Source organism: Natator depressus, chromosome 11 (assembly GCF_965152275.1).
Source record: "Natator depressus isolate rNatDep1 chromosome 11, rNatDep2.hap1, whole genome shotgun sequence".
Lineage (NCBI taxonomy): Eukaryota > Metazoa > Chordata > Testudines > Cheloniidae > Natator > Natator depressus.
In genome coordinates this window covers 55,753,467-55,773,158 of record NC_134244.1, presented here as the reverse complement: position 1 = coordinate 55,773,158, position 19,692 = coordinate 55,753,467, and the positions used below count along the sequence as shown (strand labels likewise).

At 41.0% G+C, this 19,692-nt stretch overlaps 1 protein-coding gene across 2 annotated transcripts in view; it reads left to right on the top strand.

The window, feature by feature from the left end:
• Window positions 1–19,692, top strand: part of HECW2 (HECT, C2 and WW domain containing E3 ubiquitin protein ligase 2) — a 256,874-nt gene that overhangs the window by 127,201 nt on the left and 109,981 nt on the right. For both annotated transcript variants that reach the window (XM_074967801.1, XM_074967802.1), the window contains one exon: window positions 12,151–12,258. In XM_074967801.1, the coding sequence (XP_074823902.1) occupies window positions 12,151–12,258 (108 nt within the window). The remainder of the gene's footprint in view (window positions 1–12,150; window positions 12,259–19,692) is intronic.

Below are 19,692 nucleotides of genomic sequence, written 5' to 3'. Positions count from 1 at the left end.
AAAACTGTTTTCCCCCTGGAAAGCCTGTGAAACATTCACAGTCGGCCATGGAAAATTATTTGACTGTTATCAGAGTATAAATCACACTTAGTCACTTAACATTTGGAAGTAGGGGAAGGTTGAAAAAGGCTCTGAACTGCATTTAGTGCATTTTAAGTGAATTGCTTTAATATAATTTATCTAGAGACTTGCTTTCTGGGGATGCTTTTGTTCACAAGATTTAATTTGCTTACTAAACTTTAAGAAGAGGAGTGAGACCTCGGGATTAAATTTGCCTTCTCCCTTTAATGTGTGTCGATACCACTTTCGATTGCTTTTAAGCATTTTTTTTTTTTTTTGCTGATGTAGAAGAGAAGTGAGGTTGTTTCACTGCTTAAAGTACACACACAAGATTCTCCAGTGAATTATGTGATGCTTCTTTTATTTGTGCCCACAGAACTCTTTAATATTGCAAAACCGTGCATCTTTTTACAGTGTATCAAAATGAAAACTGTCAGTGTGAGCAGGCAGGGACAGAAATTTGTGCCTTCTCAGCCACATAAAGCCAGTACAGATTTTTATTAAACATAAAGAATTTTAACAACTGAAACAACAAAGAATAAATGAAATTTACAACATACATTCTTTGTTTCAGTTGTTAGAATTCTTTGTGTTTAATAAAAATCTGAGTACATTTACGAGCATCACAATGCTGTAAAAGTAATGGATGTTAAATCCCCAGGATTTCATTGAAAATCTCAGCCTAGAGGTCTACTGGTGATTGGTGCAAAATTAAGTCCTGATGGTTTGCATCTCTGCCCAATAATGAAAACAAGCAATTTAACTAACATTCTAGTAAAAAAGAAAATATTAGTGAAAATGTTCAAACTTGAGTAAAATGGAGAGGAGGCAGATCATTGTTTGTAGTATGTTTACTAGAGAACTTGATGTCAGGTCAGTGAAACTCACTTTGAGACAAAAATATACTTGTTAAAAGAATATACTCGCTGCACATCAGTTTCTGCAGATCAGGTGATGCTTACTTTAAGAAAACACCTGACAAAAATAATAATCTGTCTTAGAAGGATACTTTGAAACCTTCCCCAGTCTGAGATCCACTTCAATATCTTCTGTAATACGTACGGACAATGTTGCTAGCACCGTGATCGATCTTTTTCAGGCTGTGCTGCATGAATGTTTTTGAAGAGCTTTAGATTGCAAGACCCTTCTAAAGCAGTGAATGATGATGATTAAAAATGTTCATAAAAAATGTTCACAGCGACTGAATGTTTTTGACATAAATTTTTGTCTAAGCTGTATGTCACAAACTCTTTTTAAACCTACTAAAGGAAAGGAATTGATTTATACTAACTTTTAAGTAGTTAAACAGCTACGGGCAGCATATTTTTCTTTCACAATGTGAATAGTCCTCCGCGAAGGTTCAGGGCTGGAGTATTTTTAGAATTTTTTTTTTCCAAAGGGACGAAATGTTTCTCTAAATTTGCGCTCAGTTTAACTGAGAGATGTTACAAGCTGTTCTGTAACGCAAACTAGTGAGCCTGTAGTTCTCTTGTCTCTGTGTTTCATTGTCTGCAAGTTTAGGCACTGGGAACCAGAATCATCTTTATAAATGATGCTTCAGCAGCAATGCATTTGTTAATTATGTGAATTCAGAGATAACATAGTGCAACCTTGATTTTTCATTCCACACTCATTTAGACTTTCCTATTATCCAAACAGAACCATGGCTTTCCTGACTTAAGGCGAGAATGTGACCCTGTTTCAGATAACAGTTGGTTCCATTTAAGTGCTGCTCCGTTAATCAAGGATGCGCTGCCTGAGTGGCTTTGTAGGGGGTGTTCTTGATGATCTTCATCGGTGGTGCTTAAGTAAAGAACTGTAAGACTAAGCACCACAACATCTCACTTACAGAGTGCACACTTCAAAGCCTGATGACTGGCTTCCATGTTTATTAACTAAAGATTTTGGGCGTCCTCAAACTAGGTGAGTTAGAAGAACCTCATAGGAAGGACCTTCACTTTAGAACCTTGTAAAAAACACACATTTGCATTATGAGTTTTGTGAAACAATATGAAGGATCCATTCTGATTGATCAAGTAATCACAATGATCATAATGTAATGCCATCAGAGAGACATAGTAACATGGCCACTAACTTTCTGGCCAAGGAGACTTGACAAGACTCTCCGCTGAGCCCGTTGATATGGCTTCATACTTGGCCAGGGAAGTTGCTCTTGAGTGATGGAAAGCTTTTCCCCATTCATACTTTTCAACAGTTCGGATGCTGCAACCCAGAGAAACTGAGGCCAGAAAATGAGCATGGATCTGCACATGGCCATTCAGAGCACTATTACTATCAGGCTAGCCTCAAGCTTGGTAATTTTGTAATGTTGTTAGAAGATTCTGTTTTCTAACTCTTTTCAACTTGTATAAAATACCAACAAATGATTCGGAGGAGGTATATTTTAGGAGTTTATCCTTTTTCCTCGGGCAGAGTAGCAAAAAAGATATGACACACAGAGTTTAATAAATCTATTTTCCTCGTTCGATGCAATAGGATTTCTAATGTCAGATACTCACCCTTCAGCAGCAGTACAGATCCTGTGTTGTGAGATGCTAATAAATGGCAGTAAATTTGAGGTGGGGTGTGACTCGGTTTAGGAGGCAGTGTTATTGCTTCTATCAGCCTTTGAGAATACTTGACCTTTTAAGTGCTTGGATTCATATTTTGCTGAAACACTTCATTTTCAAATCCCAGTTTACAATTTCAGCTGGTTAGAAGAAAGAGGAGAAAACAAGATCAGCTGAAACGTGCATTCTTTGATGAGGTAGCAGTAATATGTAGTCGATGAGATTCTTTGCCAGTGGTTCTCAAACTTTTTTTTCCACAGAACACTTGAAAATTACTGACCACTTAGTGATCTTTCCAAATGTTGTTTTTACCATTAGCTAACTATTGTAAAGCATGTTGGATAAAAGCGTTATATAAAAAAAACCTTAATAATAATTAACGATTTTTTGTTCTACACATAAAAGCACACACCTCCTATTTTAATATCCGTAGTCTTACCTTTCTAATGCGATGGATGTGCCCTCTCTCCCTGGCCATGGTAGCCCTCGAGCTGGGGCTGGGAAGGAGAGAGGGTCTCTCCCCAGCCACAGAGCTGAGGCTGGGAAGGAGAGCCGTCTCTCCCCGGCAGCTGCAGCCCCGGAGCTGAGGAAAGTCGCCTCATTCTCTGGCTGCCGCAGGCCTGCATTTCCCAAATTCCCCCCACCCCCTCTTCTCACCCCACTGCCCCCTCCCATCTTCACCCTGTTCCCCCCCCCCCCCAAAGCAACCACCTCACCTTACACGTGCGTCTTCTCCAGGGTCCAGGCACCTAATTAGTGGAGCCACGCCTGCGCAGCTCCACTATTTAGGTGGGTGGCCCTTCATTCTCTTGTGTGCAGCCGTCCAGGCGCGCACCTTAGAGGGAACTATCCGCGGACCACCTGAATGGAGCTCGGGGACCACGGTTTGAGAACCTCTGCTCTATGCTATAAGTCTTCATGCCTCGGATTTTTGTAAGTATAGGAGAAACCTAACCTCAACTGATAATTCCACAGTTGAATGTAAAACGACTTCAGCATACCCTGTTCTATCTTTCATAGAATCATAGAATATCAGGGTTATCATAGAATCATAGAATATCAGGGTTGGAAGGGACCCCAGAAGGTCATCTAGTCCAACCCCCTGCTCGAAGCAGGACCAATTCCCAGTTAAATCATCCCAGCCAGGGCTTTGTCAAGCCTGACCTTAAAAACCTCTAAGGAAGGAGATTCTACCACCTCCCTAGGTAACGCATTCCAGTGTTTCACCACCCTCTTAGTGAAAAAGTTTTTCCTAATATCCAATCTAAACCTCCCCCATTGCAACTTGAGACCATTACTCCTCGTTCTGTCATCTGCTACCATTGAGAACAGTCTAGAGCCATCCTCTTTGGAACCCCCTTTCAGGTAGTTGAAAGCAGCTATCAAATCCCCCCTCATTCTTCTCTTCTGCAGACTAAACAATCCCAGCTCCCTCAGCCTCTCTTCATAAGTCATGTGCTCTAGACCCCTAATCATTTTTGTTGCCCTTCGCTGGACTCTCTCCAATTTATCCACATCCTTCTTGTAGTGTGGGGCCCAAAACTGGACACAGTACTCCAGATGAGGCCTCACCAGTGTCGAATAGAGGGGAACGATCACGTCCCTCGATCTGCTCGCTATGCCCCTACTTATACATCCCAAAATGCCATTGGCCTTCTTGGCAACAAGGGCACACTGTTGACTCATATCCAGCTTCTCGTCCACTGTCACCCCTAGGTCCTTTTCCGCAGAACTGCTGCCTAGCCATTCGGTCCCTAGTCTGTAGCGGTGCATTGGGTTCTTCCGTCCTAAGTGCAGGACCCTGCACTTATCCTTATTGAACCTCATCAGGTTTCTTTTGGCCCAATCCTCCAATTTGTCTAGGTCCCTCTGTATCCTATCTCTGCCCTCCAACGTATCTACCACTCCTCCCAGTTTAGTATCATCCGCAAATTTGCTGAGAGTGCAATCCACACCATCCTCCAGATCATTTATGAAGATATTGAACAAAACCGGCCCCAGGACCGACCCCTGGGGCACTCCACTTGACACCGGCTGCCAACTAGACATGGAGCCATTGATCACTACCCGTTGAGCCCGACAATCTAGCCAACTTTCTACCCACCTTATAGTACATTCATCCAGCCCATACTTCTTTAACTTGCTGACAAGAATACTGTGGGAGACCGTGTCAAAAGCTTTGCTAAAGTCAAGAAACAATTCCTAGGCAATCAATCTATTTTTAACAAAGCAAGAATTATCAAGTAAGAGAGAGCCTTCTGTTTTGTAGTTATATGACATCGATCATTAATCTTCTCTCTCAATTTGTGACATGAAGCTGTGGATCTCTCTTGAGATATTTAGTTATGGATTTAACAAATATAGCAAATCTTTGATTGTCAGCCAATCAAAAAAGGGCCTTCTTTTTATTTTATTTTTTAGAAGATTATATTTCATCCATTGGATAATGTAGCTGTTGTTATGACTTTGTAAATGTGGGAAAAATCTCAGATGATTTTTTTATAGCTCTTTAGTATTTTGCATGTTAAAACGATATTGAATAAAGTCAAACATGTTTTGACTGGATGCCTGTCATAATCTTTGCATAGAAAAGTGAGCTGCTCCATAATGGTATCTTGAAATCAAATTGTAAATTTAAAAAACACCTGATATGATTTTTGTTAATCAATGAAATTTAAAAAACACAAACTTTGTTAAAAATTATTTTTCAAAAGTTTTCCTCTTACAGTTCTAAATCGTGTATGTCAAATCTTATCTGGTCCCCAGCATACATAGTTGTAGGGATTTCTGACCATACAGACTTGGGCTTGATTCATCAAACAAAAGAGTGTTTAATTTTCATCGTACCTGTGTGCTTGGAAGCAGCTCTACCGGCAAGGTCTTTCAGCTTGGATGGGGATGCAGGCAGGACTGCTGCTCTCTGCCATAGGAGAGCAGGTTTAAACTCTGTCTGGGGCTCAACAGAAATGCTACCAGTGCAGACTGCTGAGGGCCATGGGTAGAATCAGGTGGTCTCTGGAGACTTTTCTCTAGGGGAAAGAGAATTTTCTGTTTCATTTTTCTCCAGTCAAGCCCTGCAGATTCCCCCATTTTGCCTTGATATAGATCTCCCCATCCAGACCTTTCATTATGACCATCTAGCCTCAGGCCCATTCAAAGTACGCAAATACTACTACTTAATTATCCAGGAAGACCACACTAAAGTGATGCATTTCTTCTGAAGGCTGAGGCCATCCTCTCTACAGCAATCCCAGTTTCTGTTGGCCCATTCAGCAAAACTGTGGCACCAAGGATTGAGGGTAATTCCAGGAATTCAGTCCGATAATGGCTCGTGTGTTCACTAGTGTTAGAATGCCTGGTGGCTAAACAAGGAATATATTTTCAGTGTTAACTGTGGAAACTGTTTATCCGAGGCAACAAAGTAAAGAGACAGCAATTAAAAGCTGAGACTGCATGATGAAGCTAGCACTATAGTAGCAAAATGAAACCAGAACTATAAGGGTAGCGCAGTTAGTCTGAAAAGTGACTTTGTAAAAATGGTACCTTCTTACTCAACAAGGCTGTTTGCTATACATATCCCAGCTTATGTCTGTTGACAGCAGTGACACAAATTTGTTTTTACTCTAGGTATCCCTGCAGAGTTAACAATGGCAAGGAAAAATGAGTTGGCTTCTATTCCTTTTTGCGCATTGTCAACAAGATTGTTCACTAACGTCCAGTCTGTTACGCCTGTGTAAAACTGTGGGCAGTAGTAGTTTTGCACAGTTGTCACAGAAGACACAATTTGAGGACACTGGGTTACACCGCTGGATCTGGGAGCCTCATTTGTCTGAAGAACTTATATTATTGATGATGAAGCATGAGAAGGAAAAAATTCATTTTGATTCTCAGATTCAAGGTTTCGTTTACAGGGGTAGTAGGTTTGTTTTGTTTGTTTTTTAATTTACTCATAAACTGAACAATTTGATCTGGAAGTAATTGAGACGTGGTTAACATGGAACCACTCGATGCTATTTGAACAAGTCATTTTTTTTTTTTTTTTTGGAGTAGATCAGCAGTTTGAAAGAACTTAGCTGAATCCCACATCCACCAAATTGTATTACATCATTATGTAGTAATTGTTAATTTCTAGAGCTTGTTGTATCTGATCGAACATTGTTAGGGTTTTTTCCCACCCAGGCAAAGAGATAACTACATACAGGAATTTGGGGATCTTGCATTGCTAGAGCGGAAATTTGACTTGGCAAATTACTGATGTATGAAGACTGTAGTTTATTGCATGTTGTGGTCACTGATTGTAGACAAATTGTTTGGCATAGATTCCAACTCAATCAGGCAGCTGAACAAATAGCAATAGGATTAACTGCCAAAAAAGGGTCTACGATTGCTTAAAATTGAAGTTGCCCGTGGATGAATGCAGCAGTCCTGGCCTGTGGCTTCCAGTCCTTTTCAGGACTTTGACTGCAGTTCAACAGACCAAGGACCACAGAACTAGTTTCTGAGAATTTAGCTCAGAGTTTTAACTCTCACACACACACACACACACACACACACACACACTCTCTCTCTCTCTCTCTCTCTCTCTCTCTCTCTCTGTATGTGTGAGAGAGTGAGTCAGTCCATAGGTATATATTTTTTTTGTATATTAGTTTAGTTTTCATTTTTATTGGTGTGTAAGGAAAATATTTTTTTTGTTTAAATCCATGCACTGAAGTTTTAAATTATCTTCCCACTGATCATCATTCTTCCCGTTGAATGACATAACACAAATAGCAAATAACCATATTTAAAAAAAACCCAGCCCCCCCCCCCAAACAAACAAATTTATAATTTGTGTGGCGTGAGCTGTCTCGCAAATCTGTTGTTTTTATTAATTTTCCCCACCTCTCTGTTATACTAGCAGTTGCAGCATCAAGGAGGACTACACTTGATTTAGAAGCATGGTTAGAAATGGCAGTGTTTCTTGCTGAAAGGGGAGAGAAGCAGGATGCTAACTACGTAGGATATTGTTTTACATCCTGACTAAACAAATTGAAATGTTAGGAAAATCTGGAACCTTCTCAGCTACTCAATATTTCAGAGGCAGCTTGCACCTTCTGCAGCTTCTTCATTTAAGGCCTGCTCCAAAGCTGGTTGAAGTCAATGGAAAGACTCCCAATGACTATAGTGGGTGACACAAAGGCCCCTTGGCAAAGGGTCCCCTATTCTTTGCAAACAACTCTCATCTCAGACCTGACAAACTTGTGACATCAAACACACTGCTTACAGGGTATTTGTCCATAAAGGGTAACGTAAGGTCTCTATTGAAAGCTTGTCACTTATTATTGTTCCTAATCTATGCATGATGTGTGTTCAGGTAATATTTAAGGATTAGTGTAACTATATTGACATTTATGCCCTTCTGGCCTTAAGGTTAAAAGGCGTCACCCAGGGAGCAATATCAGGTGGCGATGGCTTACTTATGCATCAGGGAGTTGCCATCCCTCCCTGGTTAGCTGGTGAGGTCAGGAGAAGTACAATTGTCTACCATTGCCCCATCACAGAACAGTTAGTGGAAAGCCATCCAAGACAACTGCAAACAACTGAAACCACATGGAGGTTTGAAAAAAAAAAAAGGAACATTTATAGCAGACAAAGGGAAGAGAGACTCTGGATCCATTCATTGAGGAGACAACTTATTGAGTGGGTATTTGGGGTATTTTTAATGAAAGGTTAGATCCTGGTTCATGTGAAGCCAATCAGCTTTGCAACAGACTAAACTTTGGGTGGGAACCTATTTTGTTCGATCGGAAAGGTAGCTATAAATAAGTGCAGGCCCTGCTTCAAGTTTTATGATTTTGTTTTGTAACCATTTGTTTCCATCACTGTCTCTTGTTTCCAGTGGAATCTCTATTCTTTCTTAAATAAACCTTCTTTTGTTTCACTACAAGTGCGGTGTGTTATACAGGAGTGGTGGTTTAAAGTGAAACTGGTAAACTGGGGTACTCTTTTGGGAGCAGAGGATCTGGGATTTTGGTGAGTAGCCAGTGTCAGGGGCTGGACATCACAGGGGAATGATTCAAGGGAACTTGGGAACTGGAGTGCACTTGTTAACCCGAAAGGCAAGAGAAAGGGCTAGCATAGCCCAGAGCAGAGTGCTTGAGAGGCTGATGGTGTTAGGGAGCAAACACCCAGCCCTCGCAGGCAAGACTCCCTCATGCTGGAGGCAGGGGATAACAAGATGACTCTCCGTCCTAGGTACCTCAAGAATCATCACAGTTGGCTTTGGATTGGGCCCTTAAAAAAGAACAAATGTTAAGCATTTTAGTTGTCGAGACGTTGTTGATAAAGTCACATTTTGTTGCTTAAAATATTTATTGCATTCTTCCATTACCTGAAGCAATACATTGTGTTTTCATGCTAATGTGTACAATATACTGAATGTCTTTCCTTGTGAATCTAATCTAAATAGAACACTCTCCAATTCAGTTCATACTTGAATTCAAGAAACAAGAGCACGTTACAGCAACTGCTCTTGTCGGACAACCGTAGTTCCCTAGACATAATAATGAAAAGTGAATCATTTGAAATGATTCGTGTTTCAGATAATTGAGCGAATATTCAGTGGAATAGATTGTCAAGGGATGTGACTGTTTCGGGTAAGTATGGTTCATGACGTAGCAAAACATGTATGCGAGGAGTGCTTTGCTACACTGTAGATCTTTGAAAAATTAAAATATGTGCCCAGTTGAATGGTGAGAGATGATGGAATGCCACAGCATTGAGCTGCATGTCATTGACGCTGAAAAAGTTGGTATAATAATAAAGAAGAAAACATTTACATGGTTTAGGCCCTGATCCTGTTTGTGCCTGATCTTATGCACTATGAATATGCCATTGAAGTTAATGTGTAAAGTTAAGCGTGTGGGTAAATCTGTGCAGGATCACAGTCTGTAGACAGTTGATGTGACTGAGGAATAAGGAAACTGTTTCAGACTGATAAGGATGTTACCATGGTTGGGACTGGGAGTTAATAATAGTGGTTCAGAATGTCCTGACCCCTACATCCAAACATAGAGAGGACCATCTTCATAGAAATCTCCCCGACTCCTGTGTGGAAGTAGGGTCACCTATCTCTGTGGAGGTGGTGTCTGGGTGTGTTCAGGGAGGAGCAGGATGCCAGCAATTGCACACGGTCTTCCCTCCAGCCCCATGGGGATAATACTAATCAGATCTTGTCTAGATTATTTTTCCGCACAGGACCTCACCCGCTCCTGCCATCTCCAAGGGGCAGTTATGACTAGTGTGTGAGTAGAGCCATGCTGCCCTGAGGGAGCAGGGTACTCACCAGAGCAGTGTGGAGGCACGAGGGCTTCTATGCAGATTACTTTGGCCTTTTGTGAATCTTTGGAGATCCTCCAGATTCATGGGCCGGCCTAGAAAAAATCAGGGAGGAACTCCATCAAATAGATGATCCTTGCAGAAATTCTTTCCCCAGTTTTGGGCCAATAACTCTTTGCACATCCATAGTGTCTTGTATATGAGGATTTCAAAGCACAATGCTAACATAAATGAATTTTAGTCTTGCAACATGCCTTCAAGGTAAGGAAGCAGTCATCTTCTTCCCGTTTTATAGATAAGGAAACTGAGGCACAGAACAATGAAGTGATCTGCCCAAAGTCACATAGGAAGTTTGTGGAACAGAGCCCAGGACTTCTGACACCCAATCTTGTACTTTAACTATATACAAACAAAATCAATAAATAAAATTCAAGTGCTTTAAATAATATCAGACTGCATTCATCTTTGAAAATAGCCATGAGATTTAAAAGCTTGTGTTTTGATTTTGAATGGAGATTATATGTTCTTCTAGGTAAACTAATTGTACAGCTAATTGTGGTACCATGATTCAGGAGAATACTGTGTACACACACAGAGCTGAATATTCAGTGTAGAGAATTCAGCTAAGCTATATATATATTTGTAACATTGTAAATAATAAAACTGTATTTTTCTTCTTTTCTTTCCTAGATAGGGTACACATTTCTAGGAACGTAGGGCTGAATTCTACAACCCTCATTCATGTGAGTGCTCTCATCAAGTCCAAAAGGACTACTTGCATTAATAAGGACTGCACATTAAAACCCAGAGGGGGCTACATTTTCAGTGAATACATTTTAGGAGTGTAGCAATGTACACTCATGCCCATGCAATTAAATAGAAATATTTTTTAAAATTAACATGGGTAAACAAGTGCAGTAAGAGAGAAGGCTCTGTGAGCCTAGTTATGTGCCTACCAAAGCATCTGAGCTCAACTAAACTTGTAAAATATCAGGGTGAACTTTTTGTATAAATAATTCCACATCGACTTACATCAGCTTGTCTGTTGGCAGTCAACTCCTGTTGTGCACTCCTTTGCTCTCTGTGAACAGCTTCTCAGCCTGCATTCCTTTCATTCAAACAAGAGACTGGGTACCTGAAAAGTAAGTTGTCACCTGGTGAAAATTTCTTTTTATTGATGCCAACACCAAAATGTTAATTAACTTAAGAGTAACATTTTCCTCGCCCAATCCTTCTTTACTTCTTCACAGATACCATGCATTCTATTAAGTGCCTGATCCTGTACCTTGCTGAGAGCATCCTAGAGGTTTTGAACACCGTGAACGCCTACTGGAGTCAGCTAAGAACTGAGAGTGCTGAGCTGCCTAACAGCAGTTGCTTGGCATCTTGCAGGACAAGACCTTAGGAGCATTAAACCTCCTCCTTTCTTCTCTAGGGGATATACTTTATTAAAGAAACAATATATTAAAAAAAATTGATGTACCTGAACCACTATATTGCTGCTCTGTCCATCGGGTTTCACTATATTGCAGCTGGGGAATGCTGGATTGTCACATGACCGAGCGAGGGGGACAGCTCTGATAAGAATGTACAATGTGGCACCTCTAAGATGAAAAACAGAATGGTGTTTTCAGTTGCAACATGCTGCTTGTTCCCATTAGCCTAGATATTGAAAGTAACACCAAGTAAAGTCTTGGGAATTTAATACTTTGCCTTCGCAGGTTACCTTTAACAAGATGCCATACATTTACTATATTTATATGTCTGTCTGCTCTCTTTGCACAAATGGATATAAATACCAGCAGTGGAGTGAAAGGCCATTTATCATTGACCGTTTCATTTTAATGCCCATCAGTCTGGACAAGAAACCACCACAAACAAGCATTCTATTTAGTGTAAGATCCAAGATTAATGGTCTTTTGGTTTACTCTCACCCCCCCCCCCCCCCCCAAAAAAAAACACCAACAAAAAAACCGACAACCAAACCTGCAGATTATAAAGAAAAGGGGTTATTTACCCAAAGAACTGTAGATTATTAAATGTGAAAGAACGTTAAGGCCTCTCTTTCTTGTTGCTAGTCATTTCCTGGCTACTATCACCTGACCTATACCTGGGTTACATGCTGGGCAGAATCCACTGATGTTAGTGGCTAATATTAGTTACCATTTTACAGAAAGGGGTTTTCTTTTTGCTGTTCCAGATGAGAATTCTCCTGCCAATTTCTGGGATTCCAAGAACCGGGGAGTGACGGGCACGCAAAAAGGACAAATCATATGGCGAATTGAACCTGGCCCCTATTTTATGGAACGTAAGTACCTATGTGTGTAATACAGGGTGGGCATGGACATGGAAACCAGCAGTCCCTAAGGGTTGTTGCTATGACTTTTTATCAAAGTCTGCTAAACAAAGCAGCTTATGGTCAGTGATATTTCCATATCTGACAGCATTTTGAAATCATCTCTGTTAGCTGTTTTTACAAAGAGCCATGCTTTGGAAGGGAAAACTGAACTTGAGTGTGTTTAGGGTATTGTCACATGTAGGGCTGCTTTTTAGCATCCTTGCAGTGCCAGGCATGGCACTATAGGTATGCCCTTCCTTAGTCTAGAAGTTGTGGCGGCTAGGGATGTAAAATACGAAATGGTTAACCAGTAAGCATCAGTTTTACCGGATAACTGACCCTAGCCTTCATCCCCAGGACCGGATGGCCTCAGCCCCTCTCCATTTAATTGGTTAACTGATTAAATGACATAATTTTAAACTTTTTAAACAGATATTTACATCCCTAGTGGCCGCTGGAGCAGGGTGGCCCTTGCCATCAACACTGCGTCAGTGTCTAAAAACAGTCAAATAGAATAACAAATTCAGAGTTTGGCTGTCTGTGCTTTTAAAGAAAAACACCTCAAAGGCAAGCACTTAGTCCTACTTAAGGCCCTGACCTGGTCCTGGGACTTGGGGCTAGCACTGGAGAGCTCCTCCTCTGTTCCAGTGTCACCCAGTTCTGCCTCTGAGACTGGGAAGAAGCCTTCTGAACTGACCTGCTGGCTCCTGATTGGTCACTGTCTCGTCCTGGCCCTTCTAGGTCTGTGGAGACTAAGTCTTGTTGGTAGCCTGGCCTGAGCAGGGGTGTGTCATGGCAGCAGCACCTCCAGCTGGGGGCAGAGAAGAACTGATAGACCCCTTCACAGTTATGTATAGAGGGAGTAAGGGTATATATCCTTGGGCCATTGGAGCACCCTTTGGGCGTGTTCTAAGACCTGAAGCTGAAGAAAGTTGTGCATTTTTACTCCAGGAATGTTCTTCCACTCTGAGACCTAGTTTATAGTAGCAAAAAAGATACTTCTGTATGTAGCACCATACATATGCCTGGCCCTTTAGATAAAAGTTGTAAGGAGATGGGGGTCCCTGCCCCCAATAAATTGTTAATTTCTATCTGCCATCATTATTCTCTTTGCTTTGTCCAACTAAGTAAATCAGCAAGAGTTAGTGAGTGGAGCTAAAGTCTCATGGGTACAAAGAGAGGGTATGGCTGGTAGGGTGTTTTGACCCCAGACCTTTAAAACTTGTTTCCTGTTCCCTCTCTGTAATAGCTAGAGTACGATTAGCCTGGTGCAAAACTCACCTTTTACTCCCTTCCTGTCAGGAAACAAGTGTTGGGTAGGGCTGGGTAGTGGTTGCATGGGGAGGATGATTGTTATATCTATATTGTTGCTATAGGATTTTATTTGATTTGATTGGGGTAATTGACAAATCTGGTTGTTAATGTGCTTTTAAATGATTTTCAAGGGTGTCCTGAGCAGTGGATGGGAGCTTTTATTGTAGAGTAGTAAAACTCCAAATGTGTAAATAATGAACTATATGCATGTTATGTTTGGAATAAATACATATAATTTTGGGGATCTTTTAAAAAAAATTGACTTAAGTAAAAGGTTAGAGCTGCTTTAAAATTTTCAGTTATTTTTTTTAAATGAAACTTTTTCTGGAAATTTTCTATTTCAATCATTCATTTTCTGTTTTTTTTATTTTTTTTTTAATCAAAAAACTGAATATTTGCAGGAGGAATTTTAGGGAGAAAAAGAAACTTTTTTTCCCATCACTTTCTGCAAAAACAAAAAAAGGATTTTTTTGACCAGCTTTATTAAAAATAGTAATGAGACCTTGAGTAGCTGACTCCAAAAAGGAGTTTAACTGTGAAGAGCTAGATGAAAGGAGCAAGCTGTAAGGAGAGATTTGAAGGAGAAGAGTGAGGTTACTTTGAGGATGGTGAGAGGGAGCTTTTCCAAGTATAGGGAGCAGCATTAGGAAAAAGGCAGAGTTATGTGTGGGAGAAGTATCATTTCCCTCCTATTTAAACTAAAAATTAATATCCCCCCGCCCCCCAATTATTGATTTCTTGAGACTTTAATTTGCTCCTGCTGTCCTCCATATGCCCCGATGTTCTTTTTACAGCAGTAGTTTGAGGCCTGCTTTCTCTTGTGGATGTTAAAACAGCAGAGGTGCACATGAAAAGCAGCTTTAAGTCACCTGATTTCTCTGTCTCAAGAATCTCCACCACCATTCCCCAGCTCAGCTGCTTTGGTTTGATCTTTATTTAAAAATCTGAATTGGGAGCTCCCAATTTAATGGATTAAGTTAAGTAAAACTTAAAAGGCTGCCAGCCACCTCTGAAACACTGAATACAGTGGTAGCTTCTCTTTGAAGTTAAACTCCTTGAGAGGTACTGGCAGCCAAAATTCAAATTACACAGTTGTGCCCCTTCCTAATTCAGTCACCAATCTTCATAAGCAACTGGGCTGCTGTGAAGTGTTACTTTTCACATGAAAAGGAGCTGTTTTACCTTCTGTAATTTTAATCAACTGGGAGAAATCCATACGATAATCCTGGAATGATGTGGATGAACTTGTTAGAAATTCTAATCTGTCTGGCATCAAAGGTGCAAAGACAATTCTGTCATAGAAGAGATGAGGAAAGCTTCAAGGGCTGCTTTGCAACCCAAGTTGCCTGAAAGTAACAAATGTTGCTTGGGGGGAGAGGCATAGCTCAGTGGTTTGAGCATTGGCCTTCTAAACCCAGGGTTGTGAGTTCAATCCTTGAGGGGGCCATTTAGGTATTTGGGGCAAAAATTGGGGATTGGTCCTGCTTTAAGCAGGGGGTTGGACTAGATGACGTCCTGAGGTCCCTTCCAATCCTGATATTCTATGGTATTTTTTAAAAAAAAAAAAGAGAGAGAGAAATTATGCCTGTCTGTTATTTTACCTCATTTTACATTGGGATGCTGTTAACTGTTTGTAGGTCTTGGTGCAAATTACCCAGCAAGGGTCTGTGCATTTCATAACATGGTTCTGAAAGTACAATAGAACATTATAGAAACATAATAAAAAGTCCTAATAGAATAAAAACAAAATTAATTCAGAGAATTCATTAAAATAATATAAGTGTGTGGGGTGGAGGGGAGGTATAGGATTGGAAGCTAATAAACACTGGGGGCTGGGGAAACATCGAATTGTTTCGGCAGTATTTTAGATGTGGACTAAGATGGATGTCTGGGGAGTGCCACACACTTAGGCCCATCACAGAAAATGTACAATTGCCTGCTGACTTGAGGTGCAATGTTTGGATCTGTAAATGGCTGGTTTTGTGCAGATACAACATACCATCAAGATCAGAGTCAAGGTGGATATTTCAAATATACTTGGGTTCCAGGGGTAGGGCTTTAAAAACCAGCAATGTTAGCTTAAAATCAGCTAGCCACTTCACAGGCAGCCAACATAAAGAATGCAAGCCAGGTATAATGTGATCACTGTTGGTTTTGGCATTTAACAATTATGCCACTGTATTATGAACAAGGTACAAGCAATCGAAAAGCCCACATGACAACCTTCAAGAGGGAAAGTCAATCTAATATTGTGTTCGTTAGCACAGGGTATTGCTATTCGAAGTGTCCCAGGATAAATATGCCACTAGTAGTATGCGTTTCCATTCAGGGCTTGACCACAAGTGACACCCAAACCTAACTTCCTACAGTAGGGAGTCAGCATGAACGATATGTCATGTAGGTGACAGCTGTCCTTCTGCAAGACTTGTTTTCTTCCAGGGTTGAAGTTAAGTGGCAGATGGATGCATTGGACCTAATATTTTCCAAACACTCCTCCAGAGCAGTGGCCATCAAGCTAAAGCTATGTAGTTGGGTTTCATCAGTGTGCCAATAATACCTACCCTGCATTTAGAAACGAACTCGATGTATCTGAAACTATAGGTCATAGTTTAGATCCTTGTGGTTTGTGATATTTAAATCTCTTAGTGATTACACACAATTGTCCATCAGCACCATATGACTGCTCTTCTCTTGGAATGACTGGAACTAAAAGACAGTTCCAGGCACAGCAATGCCCTCTATTTGCTGAAACTACAATCCATGGTCAGTGTGTCAAATGCTACTGAGGGCCCAGCATGAACAAAATGACTAGTTGACCGCAATCCAAACCCTGCAGCAGACTTATTCGTGACCCTGACAAGCACAGGCTAAATGCCAAAGGCTGGTACTCAAATGGGAATTATTGGTATTCCAATGCACCTAAAGTTGGGTAGCCGCTGCTTTCTCAGTTCTCTTTCTCAAATGGTGTAGGTATGAGACTTGGTGGTAAGTACAAGTACTTACCACCAAGTACTCAAGTATGAAGTGACAAGTACTCAAGTGACAAGTACTCAAGTATGAAGAGAAGGTTTCTTATCTAAAGGTAGCCAGCATACTCACTGAGAGAGTGCTGATAATACCTGTTAATGATACTACAGCCACGCCGTGTGCTAAATAATCAAGATGGTCTACAAGGAATCTGGAATGACCAATTCCATCACGTTCGCTTTTATCAGTGGGAGTTGGGTAGATTGGGCCAAAGGCTCCTTCTACTATCCCCAAAGCTTACATCCTTTTCAGAGAGGCATTTTACATTTTATGCCCTGAAAAAGCTGCTTAACTTTATGTGAGTAGTCCCAGTCAAGTCAATTGGATTGGTCATATGTTTAAAGTCAGGCACATGGTTTAGTACCCATTAAGGCCCTAATTTAGGGTATCTTCAGTCCCTTTAGGTTAGTTCCTCCATTCATTCATTCTCCCATCATATAACCTCCCCTTACGGAACCAACTTCCATTCACGCCATTGCCAAACACGTAACAAACACAAAGGAAGAACTCTTCTTTTCCTCCCCTCAACTCAAACAAACCACAAAAAGCAGACACAAAAGGTGGCAGGGGAAATTCTTTGTTGTGAAAATGGTGAGTTTCATTCACTCCCCCAAATACACTCACCCACGAAGAATCAACAAAACAAAGATGATCAAGGAGAACTCACTATCCTGATGCAAAAATCAACAAAGCAGCCAGAAAAGACACTCTTCTAAACAAATGCTCTAACTAGTAATCAAAACAAAGACCAATAATAATAATAATTGTGCACACACCAACTTGCTCCAAAAATATCCACAACCAGTATGGATGGGAGCGAGCAGGGAATGAAAAGGAAGGGTGAAATGAAGCACCTGCCGAGTACAATGTCCTGCTCACCTCACAAATAGCTGGTGCCCTTAGGCTGTCCTCTCCAGACAAAGGGGCTGACTTTATGCTGCAGCGCCAGCCATAACAGAGGCAGGTGTTCCTTTCTTCCGGTCCCTAGGCAAAGGGCAAAAGTGTGATGTTAGCATGAAATGTAACACTCTGTAGCTGTAGAAATTCAACAAAGCAAAATTGAGCTGTGATATCACTGAGATTTTAAAAACAGAAATATTTTGTTACTCATGTCATGTAAAACAAGTTAATGGGAGCTGCCTGTTTTCGGGGGAGGGAGGTATGGTGAGGGGCTAAAAGTTATGATTCACTAGTCATCTCAGTTAAGCTGCTGTATTCATTCAAGAAAGATTGTTTAAATGCAGAATAATGACATATGCTCCATGAAGGGATTATCTCTCTGCTCTCAGTGAAATAAAAAGACCAGTTCAGTGAGTGCTCCTCTGAGTTGGTGGCAATATCGTGCAGGTACGGTACAGTGTAATGTATTCAAATCATTCTGAGATGCTTTGGAATGTTACTGAAGGTTCTGAGTGTCCACTCTGGGGATCATGCCATTAGGTTGTTCTGGGTTCTGCTCAAACCAGGTCCTTCAGTCCCCAGCCCAGCAGAGTCTGGCATTGTTGCAGATGTAACAGAACTTGGCGAAGGGCTTCTGTTTCCACACCAGGGAGCTGATTTATAATGGTAGTCTGCTCTACATCAATGTTGTGACTCAGGAAAAGCAGTGATCTTGTGAACACTGTGAAATGGGCCTGATGATGCCCTACTGGAGGGCAGGAATGTTCAGTGGAAGGGATATGGAGGGAAATGGCATAAAAAATGCACCCCTAACCTCCCTTTCTGAAAGCATGGGATTAGAGACCCAGGTCCTACATTGCTGCAGTTCCTAAATCCTGTTTTCTTCCCATAGAAGGATAGTGTTAGTTCATGGAGTAAAGGGGCAGGGAGTTGGAAGTTCAGGGAGACCAACCCGGACGAGATGGTAGCTACCATCTTGTTTATGGTTTTCTTTACTGATGAACAGATTTGCAAGCATGAACGGACAGTGAATTATATCTTTCAGCTGCCATGGGGTGTCTTGAAACCTAGAATTAATGAAACCTAGAATCATTTTCAGGGATGCCAAAAATTTCTGTTGTCAAAACCGTGAGCGTTCAGTCCTGAAGCAGCTTTTCAGCTTCAGATACTAGGGAAATAAAGTCTCCAGGCAGGTAGAGAACTGGATATACCATGAAACTATTTCAGGGCTTGACCTTTACCATCTGCTACACTATCAGTTAAAATGGACAGCAGCAGGGAGGCAGTCAGTCTCGTCTGGTGTTTTTTCTTATCATTTTTATTTTTAAAACCTGTCTACTTTGTACACTGGGGAACAGCCAGAATATCCCTTATCTTTGTCATTCTAGGGATCCTAAATATTCCTGAAATATACTGCCAAATACACAAGTGACATTCCATGTCCACATAAAGAGAATAGAATAGAATGAAATGCCAGAGTAAGACATTAGGAGACCCAGTTTGCCGCAAAAGTTGCTGCTGCTCTGATTTTTCTTTGTTTGTAATGCTCTCTTACCATTACATCTGATTATCTCACAATTGCTAATATATTTTTCCTCATAACATCCTGTAGGGTAGGGTTCTGCTGTTATTCCCATTTTACAGATGGGGAACTGAGGCACGTTGAGACTAAGTGACTTGCCCAGGGTCACACAAGATGTCTGTGGCAGAGCAAGGAACTGACCCATGTGTCCCAGGCTACTGCCCACATCACTCAACCAGCCTTCTTTTCTGTGTTCATAAAATTGTTCTGCAGACTCTCCATATGACTTTTGCGACAAAATTAATTTTTGCACCTATAATGTAGAACTGACTAGAGCATCTACAAATGTCATCAAAACCACCTGGTGATTTATTAACAATTCTCTCTGAATATGAAATTATTGTAGCAAGAGTATAAGAAAGATGATTAGAAATGTCTTTCTCTCAGAGAGAGAAAGCGCTTTACTTTTACCTCCCAAGAAAGAGCAGAAAAAGCAAGGTCAGTCTAGGGGTTCACAAACAAGTGGGCTAGTAAACAGACATTTCCACTGATAGTGTTTGCATCTCACTTCTCCATCATTTTGTATGAAAGAGGCTACAAAATAAAAGCCCAGTCCTGTGAACACTTGCCACTGGGCATAC